Source organism: Seriola aureovittata, chromosome 4 (assembly GCF_021018895.1).
Source record: "Seriola aureovittata isolate HTS-2021-v1 ecotype China chromosome 4, ASM2101889v1, whole genome shotgun sequence".
Classification (NCBI taxonomy): Eukaryota; Metazoa; Chordata; class Actinopteri; order Carangiformes; family Carangidae; genus Seriola; species Seriola aureovittata.
This window is the reverse complement of record NC_079367.1, coordinates 27,849,477-27,865,943: the sequence shown is the minus strand read 5'-3', so window position 1 is coordinate 27,865,943 and position 16,467 is coordinate 27,849,477. Positions and strand designations below refer to the sequence as shown.

The window sequence follows — 16,467 nt, the reverse complement described above, 5'->3', positions numbered from 1 at the left end:
TCATTGTTGGCTGCTTGACTGATGTTTCAGTCCACAGTCGGTTTCTGCAGAGGTCAGTCCACATAAATTGATTTCCTCCATGGGAGAAAGAACTGTTGATGAGAGTTAAACTGGGTATTTAAAACACCATTTGGGCTGTTCACTATGATGTCATAATGCAACACTCTGAAGAAGACCAGGTAACACTTGGTGCTCTCTAAATTCAAAAACAGTATCTCATGTTGTGTTCACGTAATCATCTCAAAAATAAAACAACCCCCACTTTTCAAAAGTAGTTTCCAGAAAAGAATCTTGTCTTATCCTCAGGCTAATACAGTAATTAACACACACACACACACACACACACACACACACACACACACACACACACACACACACTCTACCTGTTTGTATGCAGGTTTGACTCCAGGCATGAGCACCCTGTAGCGGTCGACAAACTCCACGAAGGTGTAGCGGATGGGATATCCTGCGCGGCGAATACGAATGGTCTCCATCATACCTGAGTACCTCAGCTGACGCACACACAGCTCCCTGTCAAATAACTGCAGACACGAACACAAGCCTCAGGTTGGAGTGAGAGTTTAAGTCTGTCGTTTACTGACATTCAGATTACATCCTCTTGTCAGAGGTGTTTTTCTGTTTTTATTTCTAATTTTTTATTATGTTTTATTTTTCATGCATCTGGCCACTGATTGATCCTAAAACACCTGGAAACAGCTTCAACACAGAACTCTGAGGAAACACAAAGCTGAGTCTTATTAAGATGAATAGACATTAGAGATATTAAATACTGTTCACAATCCTCTTCTTTCACTCCAGCTTCTGACTGTTTGTACATTGTGTGTGACTCCTGACTGCAGTGAGTTGGCATTCAACCTATAATGACCCTCCTCTGTGGAGTTCCCACTGTGCATTAAGTCACTTCAGGATTTGACTCTGTTTAGGTGCGTCTAGATTAGATTACATGTCACATTCAGCTAACAGGAGACATTTTACAGGAGGCTTTTGATACTTTAAGCAAATTTACAAATTTAGCTTATAAAACATCTGTACTTTTACTCAATGCAGGACTTTTACTTATGGCGGAGTGTTTTTGGAGGATCTAATGTCCACCACTGCCAACCAAGTAGTTTTACGCTAAATTCCTAAAAGCCATTCTATTCTGTTTATGAACAGCGAACAGATACTCACCATGGGTTTCTTGTATTCATTAGGTTTGATGCAGCGAACAAAGAAAGGCTGACAGACGCTCAGAGTCCTCATCAGCAGCTCCAGAGATCTCTTAAACTGACTGCTCAGAGTGGGAGAGCGCTTCCTGGTCTCTGCTCCCTACACACACACACACACACACACGCACGCACACACACGCACACGCACACACACACACACACACACACACAAAGCACAAAGTGGCACAGCGTAGAAAGTGTCAGGGTCAGAAACAATGAGGACTCTCTTTTCTCTTCCTGAGCTCTGACACTAACCTTTTTCCTCTTTCTCATTCTCTAAATATAAAAGTCTTTGTCCGGCTGACGCTGCAGTTTCAGAGTTAAATGTCAATCAAAAGAACAGACAGAGCAGCAGCTACAGACGCGTCACAAATTAAAGCAAAAGCAACATTAAGTGTCTTTAATTTGTCACCTGTCTGTATGTAAAGGATGGATTGTTTGTCAATTAATCAATTAGTTAATCGATTCACCAGCAACTATTCTAAAGCAAAAATGATGGTGGTTCCAGCTTCGCAAATGTGAGATTTCCATGCTTTTTTATTTTTTATATTCAGATAATAAACAGAATGTCTTTGGGCTTTGGATCATTGGTCAAATAAAACAAATAACCTGGAAACATCTCTTGGGCTGCGGGAAACTATTCTTGACATTTTATAGACAAAATTGATTAATTCAGAAAATAATGAGTGGATTAATTGATAATGAAAATAAATATCAGTAGAAACTCTATTTAAATACTGGTAATTTAACAGAATTACACCAAAGGATACATCTCTATCTAAGATATCTGAATGTGTCGGTTCAAAGTAAGTGATTAACTCTTTTAATGAAGTAAAAGTACCAGTACAACAAACTAAAAAACTCCACTACAAGCAAAAGTCCTGCATTTAATATCCTCCTGAAGTAAAAGTACAGTAAGTACAGTTAAATGTAATTAAAGTATCAAAAGTAAAAATATTCATTTGTTCTGCAGTAAAATGTCTCCTGTAACTGATTCGGATTGGATATGAATTTATTAGATTATTAATACTGATACATCAATCTATAAGCAGTATTCTACTGTTGCTGTACTGTTGTAGCTGTATATACAGCTCATTAGTTTAGTCCTCATCAGATAAATCTGATGCGTGTGTGTGTGTGTGTGTGTGTGTGTGTGTGTGTGTGTTTGCCCCCCTTACCATAGCAACATCAGCTTGGAAGATTTGTTTGATGAACTTGTTCTTGGAGGAGTGAACCAGCTGGATAATGTCACCGTATAAAGTGTCTCTGTTCTTCTCCAGGAAGCCTGAGGGGGACACACACACACACACACACACACACACACACACACACACACACACACACAGATAAACACTGTTACAGTGTTCAACACAAATATGCAAAAGCATCACAATGTAATTTTTCCCCTCTGAACTTTGTCTCTGCTTGTGAAACAAAACACAGTCACAAGTTCAGTAATAACAAAAGGAGAGAGGTCAGAGTGGCGAGCTAACATTTCTCTGCACTGACTTCAGCTTCTTTACCAACATGCAGCTCAGCACAACTCAAACACTTGATCCACATGAATTTATCTTCTGATAAGAAAACAACCCACAAAAAACACTAACTACAGGCGACATCACAATAAGGATCACTGCCCTTTGAAGTATCTTTACCTTCACCAAAGATGTTTTGTTTTCACCCGTATCTGTTGGTTTGTTTATTTGTCAGCACAATTACACAATAAGTCCAGTAAGGATGGGACATGGATTAGAGAAGAACCTGTTACATGACAGGGTTCAGATCCAGATCATTTATTTTGAATTTGAAAGTCTGGTGTATGTTGTTTGACATTGGCCTTGGCAGATGTCTGTGCTCTCCCCTCTAGTTTATTTATTTGGCACAAACCAAGATTCCACTACAACAAAACAAGGGCACCTCTTTCTTGCATGGATGTGACCTTATGATATATGTCACAGAATTGAATCAGAAATGCTCTAATATGCTTCAAAAGGCTTAGAGTAATAATAGGAGTAGGAGTAATTCCCAATGCAGAAAAATGATATTAGTGACGTAATATGACACTTGCACTTTTCATATAGAACATGTGTAGAACAGCTACAGATGCAGAATTACATCAGTGCTACTCAACACCTGCATTGCTACATATTCTCATCCACGTCATCATCATCTCTTCAGTCCACCTGAGCCTGATCCATCCTGGCAGTCTTCTGCAGATGTGTCCAGACATCAAGTGTTTATTGTGTCCATGAGGGACATCTGATCATAAACCGTCCACCTCCATGAGGAGAGGAGTTCCTCTGTTGGTCTGAGGGATGGAGAGTCAGGTGGGAGGAAAAGTGCCACCATCCTGGGATGGGCAGTAAAACAACCACCACATCATCCCATACAATTACAAAACCTTCTGGATTCAGTGTTTCGTGTTGCAATTAGAAGTTGAAAAGAAGAAGAAAGAGTGAACTCAGTTTAGAGAAATGTCTTTTAGAAATATCTTTGACCCATATGAACATGTAGTAATAGAGGACATTTTGATATCACTGAATCTTTCAATGCTTTCTGGTGTGTATGAAGTGACTCTCACCTCTTGTTTCATAGTAAACCACTCCGGCAAAGTGCTGGATGCCAAACTGAGTCTCATAGTTGTTCTTTGGGGGGATGTAGTTTGTGTTGAGTTTGTGCTGAAAGTTCAGCTTGTTGAGCATGGTGGTGTCTGTGCCCTGCAGGTGACACAAAGACAGACACAAAGAAAATGCATACATGTTTATTTAAAACTGCAATAACTGGTGTCCCAACATCTACCATCTGAGTTCATGTACCTTGGGGAACTTGCTCTCCTCATCGATGAGTGAGATGATGTTCATGGGTTTGATGGCGATCATGTCCAGAGCGTCCTGGTTGTCAGTGAACTCGATGTGCTGCCAGTTGATGTGCTCCAGGTTGTACTCCTCCTGCTCCAGCTTGAAGACGTGACGGACGAAGAACTGCTGCAGGTTCTCGTTGGCAAAGTTGATGCACAGCTGCTCGAAGCTGCAGGGAGGAGGGTGAGATGAAATTGTGACGACCGTGAGTTTTCTGTTTAAGTCGACATATGTTAAACTGTAAGAGGCAAAAGAAAGAGTTCCACCAGCTTTACTCCAAGTCGGTTCCTCAGAGCTGCAGGAGGTGACAACAATGAAATTCAATCTGATAACAGGAAATGCAAGTCGATGCATAATGTCAAGAGCAGGAAGAAATGTAATGATGTCACTTTTCATGATAGTGGTGTTGTCACCTCCCCTCTCACCTTTCAGCCAATCACACGATCCCTGACTCTTAACTGAGCAAACTCAACAACTGCTACCAGATTTAGCCAGTTAGCAGCCGTCAGCTAGAACAACAACAAAATGGAAGTGAAATACAGTGCACATTATAATCTATAGCAGGCTGTGTGGACCTGTCAGAACTGAGCCAGCAGTAGAAACCATAAGTTAAGAGACAAAACAGGAAGTGAGATAAGAGAAGGGGGTTGGCTGCATTAGGTCAATAAGTGTAAGTATGTAAGCGTCTGAGTGTGAGTTGTACCTGTTAACAGTGAAATTCTCAAAGCCGAAGATGTCCAGCAGTCCGATGCAGCGTCTGAGAGCTTTGGGCTGTGAGGACGGAGGCTTGTAAATGGCTGCATTGATCTTCTCCACGATCCACACAAACAAACGGCCGTAAATACCCTGCACACACACACACACACACACACACACACACACACCAAGTCATCATTTAACATCTCAGCAAACGTTCCCTGTACAGTTTTTGACCTCTAGTATTTCTATGAAGCAGTTGTCTGTACTATCATCAAATTCATAGAATATTGGCTTTACAAATGTTTTATGAGGAAGGAAATACATTTAACACATTTGTCATTGTTCTAGGAAATACACCAACTAACGCTGACCGAAAGCATTTTTTTGCTCCACAGGAAACCTTTAACCTCCTGTAATGGATCTTATTATATTTCCTTTATCTCTCAAATTTTAGTCCGTACATGATAATGCTTTGAGTTTGTCTGACAGAGGACACCCCATGCTTTTAATCGATGAGCTCATTAACAAAGAAAAAAAAAAAAGAGAGTGAGAATAATAAGTGAAGTAAAAATGTTGTACCTTAACGAAAGCATCTCGTACATCCAGCGCTTGTTCCTTGCTGAGTGGGGTGGAGACGGTCTCTCCTCGGGTGATCAGAGTTCGGCTGGTGAGACAGTTCATCAGGTCCTTACCGTCCACCTGAGCATACACACACACACACACACACACACACACGCACATACACACACACATAAGCTCTTTCTCATTGCTGTCAACCTCAATTTTCAGGTTATTAATTAAAGTTACATGATACAAAACTGCTTTTATCAAAATACCTGACCTGAATGCTTCCTAAGGTTTTGATTTGCTTGGTATTGAACAGTGATCGTGGCCATGGATGGATTACCATACGTCTAGAGTCAGAGCCTGTGTTTGAGCTCTGGCCAGTGGACAGTGAAAAAGCTCCGTGAACAGAAGCGACTCTCCTTTGAGAGTCTGACACAATATTCATCTTACTGTACTTAATTTGATCATCATTTTTTTTGATTATAATACAGCTGCACAGCATATACTTAGGCTACAGGAAACCTGCATTAACATTAGTAAAGTTTTCTGTTTGAGGGCAAAATAGCTGTAATTTGGTTCTGCTGTGTGAACAAAGTACTGAGGTTCACATGCAGTTTTAGACTGACAGCAGATTGATGGCTCAACTGCAAATGATTCTGAAAGAGAAATAAAATGACAACCAGTGATTCAGCATGTGAGAGGAGGCTGGTAGATATGAGTCACAAGCCATCCATTATCAGTCTGTAGCTGATATGCATGAAGCTGCCATTACTTTTCAACATTAACAGCTGTGGTCTGTGTGTGTGTGTGTGTGTGTGTGTGTGTGTGTGTGTGTGTGTGTGTGTGTGTGTGTGTGTGTGTGTGTGTGTGTGTGTCTACCTCCAGCAGGGTAGCAGCAGTGGTGAGGTGAGGGCTGTGGACAACCTCGCAGGCATCCAGGTTGTCATAGGTTCGAGCTGCAGGGTCAAAGGTCACCAGAGTGTAAATATTTTTTACACACAGAATGGATGAAAATGAAACAAACAAATAAAAATACAAAACCTTTTTTAAAAGGTACTGAATGTAAAAAATGTTGCAATGTGCAAAAGAGGTTAAAAAAAAAGCTACTATGAAGCCTCTCAAGTGTCTCTCAATGTCAAACTGAAAACATTAAGTCAACATTACATGTAAAGCAAGGGCATGTTTGGATTTGTAGCAGCAAAGTTTCAGCAACAACTTCACCGACTTCCAAGGTGCAAGAAGAAAGGACAAAGTCTAAACAGGTCAGAAATCCAGCAACAGTTTCATTTTTCAATCATAATCACACATAAAAATCTTTTTATACCTGCCCCCATTAACTGGTGTATGTGTGGGAAATGCTAAAATGCAAGAGAGCACAGTGAAAACTGAAGGCAACTCAGATGAGTGTATGAGCACTTTTATCAACACAGTTCATTACACACGAGGACAGTTGTGGCAGGACAGTAACAATGTTCAGAGAGGGTTTAGTAAGAAAATCAACCTGAAACTGTAACAGTGATGGGGACAAATATGACATGCACCTCCAGCCCCAATACAAAATGATGCCCTAAAAAATGTGCAGACAGACAGAAGCAAACACAGCTGCAGGAAACTAAAATGGTTGAATTCATACACCAAGATTTTTTTTGATTTTACCTTCATATCTGAGGTTTCCCATGTGTAAAATAGCAGCAAGCAGTTTAGAAATCTCCCAGTTCTCTTTGTCTGTGAACATCAGTACCTGCAGAACAGAGCAGAGGAAATCTGTGAATACTCTCTTCTCTTTGGAAAAGGAAAAATATCACCTTCCAGTATCTTAAGAATACAGGAGGATCCACTTTTTAAGGGTAATATTTCCTCAGGTCAAGATTTTTACTGGCTAGTTTAAGTGATGAAGTACCGCAGACTTTAATCAGTGTGTGATTTTTATCAGTACCTTCATTGCAGAGAGGATGTTGGAGTACTCTTTCAGGTCGTCTCGGCCATCGCAAACTGTACAGTTACCCTGCAGAGAGAGATTCAGAGATCAGAATATATCAGAATATTGTACGAATTTTTTTATTTTTAGAAAAGTCTTCTGGTGATTCTGGAAACATCTTCACAACAGTGATTAGTGTAATTATGCAACCTTTGCATTTTCAAAGATTATGAGGTTTTTTAAAATGTATTTATACAGAGGCTCAGCTCTGTTCAAATGTTATTTCAATACATGAGAGGCATAAACTGGGGCTACACTGACACTAATCTGACACACAGCTGATCCACATCCATGAAACCTTTTTTTATTTATACTATATATATTTATACTACTATAAGAATCTAACTTTTTTATCACATCACCTTTGTCAGATAAGGGTTATTGTGCACTCACTGGGTGAGAGGATGTCCAAATGTTAAAGTCTCATCTACTGCGACAGTGAACAGTGTGATTTGATAACGACATGACTGACACGGCTGAAGTGAAACATTGCTCACCATGGTCAGGTAAGTGTAGTCTGTGGCTTTGCTAAGTCCCAGTTTCTTCTTCTCATCTGCCGTCATCCCCTTCAGCATGCAGTAGAAGATGTGGTAGTTCCTCTCATCGTAGGCCTGGAGAGAGAAACATTCATTGCATCATTTAAATAAAATTAAAAAAACATTGAGATAAATTCACTCGACAGCAGTGTGGAGACAGGCTGACCAGCAAGAAAACAGATAAATGTTTGAAAGAACTACTGATCCTCTGACAGCCAGTGTGTGTGAACTATATAGAAATATATAGGTATATAACTATTAATATATCAACATTAACAAAATAATAATGCCTTAAAAATTAAAGCAATGTTATGATAGTACAACATCCTTGTATCTAAAGGATGTAAGATCGCTATATTAATGTAATGTATGCAGTAGAAAAAAATTCTTGAGCTATTAAAACTGCTTCTTTTACTACTTTATACCCTGCAGACAGATTATAGCAGTAGTAGTAATATGTATAGTATGTTACAGTATTTAAATGCCAGACAACAAACTAAAATGTTGTTTGTCATTCCCAGTCACAGTTAATGACCTTTGGACAGGTGATGTCGTTTGGTTCAGTACCTGTCGACAGACTCTGGATTTCTCCAGCAGGTATTGCTCTATCTTGGCTCCCTCTATGGCTCCTCTCTTGTTGAAATGGATGTCGATGTATTTCCCAAAACGAGACGAGTTGTCATTGCGGATTGTTTTAGCGTTGCCGAAGGCTGGAAGAGCAACAACATGGGTAAGTGTATGTGATCCTGGCTGTATGTGTGTGTTTTTGTGCATATTTGTGTGTTTTCATAAGAGTCAGTATCAATAACAGATCAAGACCTGCTAAAACTACATTTTGACATTTTAGTGGAGCTGTCCTCTGTGTTTAGTTACTTATGTGTGGAATATGTTTGCTGTGTACTTTCATTAAGTTCCATGAGACAGAACCTGAGAGACATTAGATACAGTGTGGTGTGATGTTGCAGTATTGTTTTACATTTAGGGGAAACATTCACACGGTGCTAGATCAGAGTGTAAATGACACCTGCATTGCATCAATGTGCCTAACTGTATACATACTACTGCATAACGTACTTTTATCAACAGCTCAGACATAAATAAACATTTCATCATCTACACCCAGAGTTCAACCTAAATGGGTTTTTAAAGGGCAGGTTATTCACTGATGTCAAAGCTCTTGAAATTCACAGGCCAGAGCCATAAAACATGCTATAAAAATGTAAACCATTAAAAATGAATAAATGTCTATTTATGTATATGATATGTATATGATATAAATGTCAACAAAGAAATATGAGAGTATATTTGTCACTGTCGTCTCATTCCATCTATGTTTCTGCCAGTTCTGTGTTTTCATTGTCACAATTTCTCATGTCATTTCAGACCCAGCCCTCCGCACAGTTTCCCGCCTGCTGGCTGCGGCTGTGGTTTGTTTGCTTTTGTCTGAACATTCCAGTAAAGAGTGTTTTCATCGTGTTATCATAAATATGATTATCTGTAGAAAAATCTGTTGAAACTGTTTAGACGAATGTGTGTGTGTGTGTGTTTGTGTTCTTACCTTCTAGTATAGGGTTGGCCTCCAGGACCTGCTGTTCTATCCAGGAGTGTTGACCACTGATAGCAGCCAGGAACTGAAGGATCAGTTTGGTGCTTTCTGTCTTCCCTGCTCCAGACTCACCACTATTAAGAGTCACACACACACACACACACACACACATTTTTCAGCCTATGACTTTTGCAGGTACCTGATCATAAACCAAAGCATTTGACACATAATGGTGAAAAGTTGAGGTATCACACACGTTCACAAAGACTGTGAATGTCTGCACCAAACTGCAAAATAATCCATCCAATATTTGTTGGGATGTTTCTCTCTGGACCAGAGTTTTGGAACGATCTGTGCAGCTACAATTGAGATCTTTGTCACATATTGAAGATTTGGATTTGACCCACATTTACTTGCGGTTCGAAATCTTTCCTACCTGATGATACAGCACTGGTCGCGGTTGTTCCTCTGCATGTTGAAGTAACAGTTGTCAGCAATGGCAAATATGTGGGGTGGCATTTCACCAATCTTCTTGTTGGTGTAGAGGCGGATCTGGTCGGCCGTGTAGATGGGCAGCAGCTGATAAGGGTTGACAGCCACGAGGATGGAGCCAGTGTATGTCTGCATATGGAGGAAGAGAATGAACTGATACAGAGTTTCTTAAGGTTGATGAAAAGGCTCATCATTTTTGGACTGAAGATGCTGTTTGCCTAGAATTTGAGTTAGTTTTGCATTTTCATTCCAATGATCTGTAAGACATACAGGACAACAGGGGTGGAAAAAAAAGTTGTCATACTACAATGTAAAAATACTCTGTTACAAGAAAATGTCATGCAATGATCATTACCAAGTGAACATACAAAATGAACTTAAAGTAACAAAAGTAAAATTACTCATGATGATGAATGCCCCATTTCACAGTGTCATATACTCTGTATTATCACTGATGCATTAATGTGTGAGCAGCATTTTTACTGGAGCTCTTCGACTATTTAATAAAGCGTTGAGCAGCTTAATCTGCAAGAAATGTATCATTTTTAAATCATGTAAATGTGTCCCAAAATCTTGTCAGTGCAGCAAGGTAAGGCTGGAGGAGGCAAGACGAGGTGACGCAGGTCTCATAGCGCAGATGTTGATGGATGACATTGAGAATGCATTAGTGTTCAGAACGGGAGAGCAGGCGGCCATGTTGAAAACAAATCAACATGCACTCAGGCTGCAATGCTGAGCCTCGTCAGCCCTAAACATGAGTCAATCAGCCAATCAGTCCCATGAACCGTTTGGACTTGTCCTACAGGAACATGATACCTCCGAACTGAGTTCGGGGGGGGGGGTTTCACCTGCTTCAGTGAACTGAATTGTTACAGTCCTTTAGTATCTTGCTTGTTTAACTAAAACTGTCAAATAAATCTAGTAAAGTAGAAAGTACAATATTTCCCACTGAGGTGTAGCAGTGGAGGTATAAAGTAGCATAAAATGGAAATACTCAAGTAAAGTACAAGTATTTCAAAATTGTTCTGAAGTACAGTACTAAGAATAAATGTACTTAATTACTTCCACCGCTGATGATATAATTACTGAGCCTTCACAAGTATTTTAATATTGTTCAGTGACCCAACCAGGTAAAACTCCTGATTTCCTGGGTGAAAACAAAGGGCTGCCTTTTATAAAAGCTAATATCTAAAATGTAAAAGACTAACCAAACCAGCACAGCCACACAAGCGCTATCAGCTAGCTCAAATTGGTTAGCTAAAGTGTAAGTTAAGGCTCAAGTTAGAAACTAGCTAACATTAGTGTTCATCTGTAGATATTTGACACAATCTAAGAATGTAAAAAAGTAAAGTGTATTAAACTAGTAATTCACTGTTGTTTAAACCTCTTCTGGGGGGTCCCAGTCTTAATCAGGTGGGTCAGACCCCCCAGTCCCACTCATAATTTGAACCCTCCTCCAAAACCAGAGGCAGTTAAGAAAGAAAAGTAGCTCTTCTCCCCATCATGCAAGTGTAGTTTTCTTTTCTTTTCTCTCAGCATACTGTATGTCACACAAGTCAGTTATCACAAAAAAGTAGATGGCACGTTTGTGCAGAGCAAAATAAAATGAAAGATGAGTTTCATTCCATAACGTAATGCCCATCATACTGAATTTTCTTACAAAATGGTTTTGTTTGGAACAGCAGAATAATCTATTAAAATCATTTGTAACCATCCATAATTTCTATTCAATTTCAATATTAGGAGACAGAACAATTCTTACATGAAACATTCAAAACGTGGAACATCCATGCAGTTTAGAGATAAAGCCGAATATGACATTTACTGCATGTTGGTGTTTTTGAGATCATGCAGCTGTTGCATTAAAGACGTGCATTGAATAAATTTATTTTTCAACTTGGGTTGGATTTCTGTCCAGTCATGTTTGACGTCCTGGAGCTGACTTACCCTGCCACCACAGTTAGTCTTCAGATGAAACAGGAAGAGGGAGGAAGGAGGACAGCGAGCAGGGCAAAAGAGAGAATAAAGAAGCAAGAAATTGAGATGAGAGTAGAAAAAGCAGCCAACATCAGGTTCATTAGATAATACTGAGAGAGTGTTAGCAAGTCATTCAAGCCCTGGATAAAGGTTTAAAAGCTCCTTAAGGGGAAGAAAAAGAAGCAGTGTCAGCAATCTAGCAGTTTTTCATAGTATTTTTTCTATTTTTTGCCTTGTTACTGCATCATGTTATGACAGAAAAGTGTGCACATAAATAAGCTAACAAAGTAGGAAATAAAACTCATAATGTTTAGTTTAAATTACATGTTCAATTAAAATCCTCAAAGAAAAATCTTTTGTCTCTACATTAGTTGGTCTAATAATATACATTTTATACTGTGTAGCATTTTATGAGAAACACCTGTACATCTGCTTACTCATGCAATTATCCAATCAGCCAATCATATAGCAGCAGGGCAATTAATAAAACCATGCAGATACAGGTCAGGAGCTTCAGTTAGGAAGAGGAGGAGCCAAAAACAAAAAAAACATCCAGTGAGCAGCAGCTCTGTGGAGGAAGCACCTTGTGGGTGAGAGAGGTCAGAGGAGAATGGACGGACTGGTTGGAGATGAAAGAAAGGCTACGGTCACTCAGATAACCACTCTTTACAACTGTGGTGAGCAGAAACGCTTCAGAGCGAACAACATGTTGAACCTTGAGGTGGATGAGCTACACCAGCAGAAGACCACGTCAGGTTCCACTTCCTGTCATCAAGACCAGAAACCTGAAGCTGCGGTGGACACAGACTCACCAACACTGGACGGTTGAAGACCTGGTCTGATGGATCTGGATTTGTGCTGAGGCAGCAGATGGTAGAGTCAGAGTTTGGCATCAACTGCTTGAATCCATAGACCCAGCCTGTCCTATGTCAACAGTCCAGGCTGTTTTCTTGTCTATCTGAGTATTATTGCTGACCGTGTACTTCCCTTAGCGGCCACAGGTCAACATCTTCTAATGGCTGCTTCCAGCAGGATAATGCTCCATGTCACAAATTAAAGTCATCTCAAACTGGTTTCATCGACGTGACAGTGAGTTCAGTGAACTTCAGTGCCACCCCCAGTCTCCAGACCTGAATCCAGCAGAACATCTTTGGGATGTGGTAGAACGGGAGATTGGCTGCATGAGTGTGCAGCTGACAAATTTGCAGAAATGACGTGACGCAATTATCACGTTGACATGGAGCAGAGTCTCAGAGGAATGTCTACAACTTCTAGAGGAATCCATGACATGAAGAACAAAGGCTGTTCTGAGAGCGAAGAGAGGAAGTACCCTAACTTGTTATCTGAATCTGAGTGAGAGAGACATGTTAATGCAGGTATAAATACAGCAATACTCACATATATGAGTTTTTCTCTGTATCTAATGAGCAGGTTACGAAGAATTCCAGCTTCATTGAGGTCTCCCAGGCGGATCATGTCTTCCACACCGTGGATAGAGGTGGGATGCATTGGCTTGATGTTGGTGGCATTCTGGGGGGAGATCCAGTGCTCCTGGAGGGGGAGGGGAGGTTATTGTGTTTTATAGAGGAAAACAGATCACACAGTTCAACTTCTGGAGTTTAAGTAAGTAACACAACAGTTTCATTATTGCAACATTCACTTGGCATTTATGTTGGAAAACATTATTTCTGGACCTCCAGTTTGAGTGCAATAGTTTAACCATTTAAAACCCCATAACTTCACTTAAACTCATCAGTAAGTGGACAACATAATTCCTACAAACCACAAATTACACAAATGTAGCAGACAAATCAAACAAGCAAAGCAACCGAGGCGAGGTACTAGCGAGTCAACATGGCAGCCAGTGCTAGCCCTCTGGAGGAGCAGCCGAAAGCCCCCTGTGCTGAATTCAACACTACCATCTCCCAACTGAAGCTGGGCCAGTCACCACGTCAAAACACATGCAGAGAAAGCAACTTGTGCTACACTGACAGATAGCCATGCTCACCTCCTAACCAAAGGTACTTTTGGCAGTTCTAGTGAACCGCTTACTGCTATTGTTAAATTTATTTTTGTTTAAGTTACAGACCAGTTCCAAAGCTTCTCAGCCGAGTATGAGTTACTGTAACTGCTCCACAGAAACGTGTGAATTTGTTATCTTAACTCACATAAAAAACATTGAAGCTTTTCATAAGATTAACAAGATTAACATAATATTAGCAACCCATCAGTCCCTGTTAGCTCATTCACTGCGCACTACATCATACATTATCAGTAGATTATGCTGCAGTGAGGAGTAAAATGATTTCATGGCGAGCATGATTTCAGCATCACATAAAAGAATAAAAACATTATGCTTCAGCACTTACATTTCCCTCATCATCCACCACCTGGATCTGTCCTGAGTCACAGAGTTTGACCACTGCACCGATCGGTACCTCAAACTCCCGACCCGTCTTCAAATCCAACCAGACATAGTCGCCCTGGAAAGAAATAAAGAATTAACACTGAAACCAGGATTAGGATTGGGATGAGAATGATAATCTATAAAAATCTGCGTCAGAAAGAGAATGAGAATTTTAAATCAGAGTCAGAATAACAACAATAAGCGCTGAGAATCACATGAGAAATCAGAGTCAGAAAGGAACGGTACCTTGATTACACCATCTACATGACTGTGATTTAAAAGTGCAGCAAGTTAACCGCTCAGAGTTTCTATTTTGAAGATGATCACACCCATGATTAGAACCCATATTTCTTTGTTTAAATAACTGAATCAGAACCATTTTCACACTGCACAAAGACAACGTTTAACCCAGTCTGAAGACATGAGAACCCCATTAACTTAAGTCAGACAGTGTGTTAAATAAGGCCTCGTCTCATCTTACTACAGTGAGCTGACCTTTACTCCCTTTACCATGTTTATTGAGGCTGTAACATTAAGACTCAGCAGGATTAGTAAATCAAATAAATGGTGCAGTCTGAAAAGGGTAAAATAAACGGTGTCCTGATCCAGGCAGACAGTCCGGCCCCGACTGGGAAGGAAAAAACACAAAACTTGTACCAGGAATTTGTCGAGGTGGACAGGGAGGACATCTAACCAGCGGACAGTCATTATGTATGAGAGGAGGGAAGGGTTAGTACAGAGAGATGTAACCCAAACTTTCACTTTGTGTAAGCCTGAAAAGTGTCTCTGCACCTGTGGTCAGTTACAGTGATCACCATTACATTCAAGTCACAGATTGGTGATGGTGGTTTAAGAAACCTACTGTATGCCACCTGAACCTATGGGTTTAGGGAACGGGAGATGGCACACTGATGCCATGATTAACAAAGAAACTAAGTACAACAATTTTGAACCAGTGAGCCGACCATTTTTTCCATTGTTGAAATAGCAAAAGTGATATGGACACGCCCGATATCCACTTGCACCATGTGCTTTAGACCACGTGCTTTGGATTGTTAAAATAGAGGCCAGAATATTTTTCTCCTAGATGGTAAGAAGAAACTTTGAGAATACTGGAAATATCTTGAAAAAAGCACTAAGTTTTTTTTTTTTTTACAGGTCTCCAGAAAATTTTAGCTGAGTTATCTGACTGTCTGTGATGAGAGGTAGAAACTGAAGTCATCACAAGGTATGAAAATATTCCTCAAATCACTCCTGCTGAATAACCCATTTCTCATCTGTCCATTGTGTACTGGCTGATCCAACATCCTGTTTTGTTTCTCTAACTCTGTTTGGCTAAAGACACAGTTGTGTATCTGTTTGTATTTGTCTTTCACAGCCAATGCCAAGAATTCAACAAAGGAAAACAGCTAACTGCAACACACAGAAAAGAAGACCTGAATGTTTTCTCCAGTGAGTTTCTTAGAGTAATAGTTTGACATTTTGGCAAATGTGCTTCTTTTCTTTCCTCAGGAAGACTCCAGGAAGTTACTGCCTCTGGCCACGTAATAGTCTAGCATATAACCCAAGATCTTTGGTTACGATTGGGGGAAGATGGAAGTTTTTGTTAACTGTAAACAAACGTGTCTGAAGTCACTGTGAAAGTTTTCTTTATAAAACCAGACCAGGATCTTTCCCAAACCGTAACCAAGAGCTGAGAGAGTCTGAACAGAACCATCAAACAGTTCCTACTAGTGGACGTTGTACTGACTGAAACAAAGATGCTGTCTGTGAACATTTTACTGATACATTCAGTATCAACATATTTGCAACTTGCCACGTGGGTAAATTAACAACATTTCCTCATTAGGTCGTAATTACGCTTCCTTTGATGTTGCAGTTTCATTGACAGCTTAAGAGGCTGCATTGGTGCAGACATGTTTTTCAGTTACTTATGACATGAAATATGATCCTGGAAGTCCAGTTTGAATCACAGATCTTGTTTAGAGCTTGAAGGCTAAACAGAAGCCACAGCACTGCAGACTGGTTCCTGATACTAAGGGACAGGACTTTACTCCTCTGGAAGGTTATGACAAAGGCAATAACTTTATCTTGCAGCCTGACAATTGCAAAGTAAAGAGCAGAAATACACCATTCAATTTCATAATAATCTACCAGGAAAACTGGCAACATAGTGGA

The 16,467-nt window shown here is 40.1% G+C and overlaps 1 protein-coding gene across 1 annotated transcript in view; it reads right to left on the bottom strand.

The window, feature by feature from the left end:
* Positions 1-16,467, bottom strand: part of myo7aa (myosin VIIAa) — an 82,183-nt gene that overhangs the window by 48,787 nt on the left and 16,929 nt on the right. Inside the window, exons 6-21 of the mRNA XM_056374918.1 lie at positions 14,252-14,365; positions 13,281-13,433; positions 9,850-10,034; positions 9,426-9,547; positions 8,435-8,577; positions 7,829-7,942; positions 7,290-7,358; positions 7,010-7,094; positions 6,233-6,309; positions 5,366-5,485; positions 4,791-4,933; positions 4,046-4,256; positions 3,811-3,946; positions 2,408-2,514; positions 1,192-1,329; positions 384-542 (exon numbers count right to left, since the gene is read on the bottom strand). Of these exons, the coding sequence (XP_056230893.1) occupies positions 384-542; positions 1,192-1,329; positions 2,408-2,514; positions 3,811-3,946; positions 4,046-4,256; positions 4,791-4,933; positions 5,366-5,485; positions 6,233-6,309; positions 7,010-7,094; positions 7,290-7,358; positions 7,829-7,942; positions 8,435-8,577; positions 9,426-9,547; positions 9,850-10,034; positions 13,281-13,433; positions 14,252-14,365 (2,076 nt within the window). The remainder of the gene's footprint in view (positions 1-383; positions 543-1,191; positions 1,330-2,407; positions 2,515-3,810; positions 3,947-4,045; positions 4,257-4,790; positions 4,934-5,365; positions 5,486-6,232; positions 6,310-7,009; positions 7,095-7,289; positions 7,359-7,828; positions 7,943-8,434; positions 8,578-9,425; positions 9,548-9,849; positions 10,035-13,280; positions 13,434-14,251; positions 14,366-16,467) is intronic.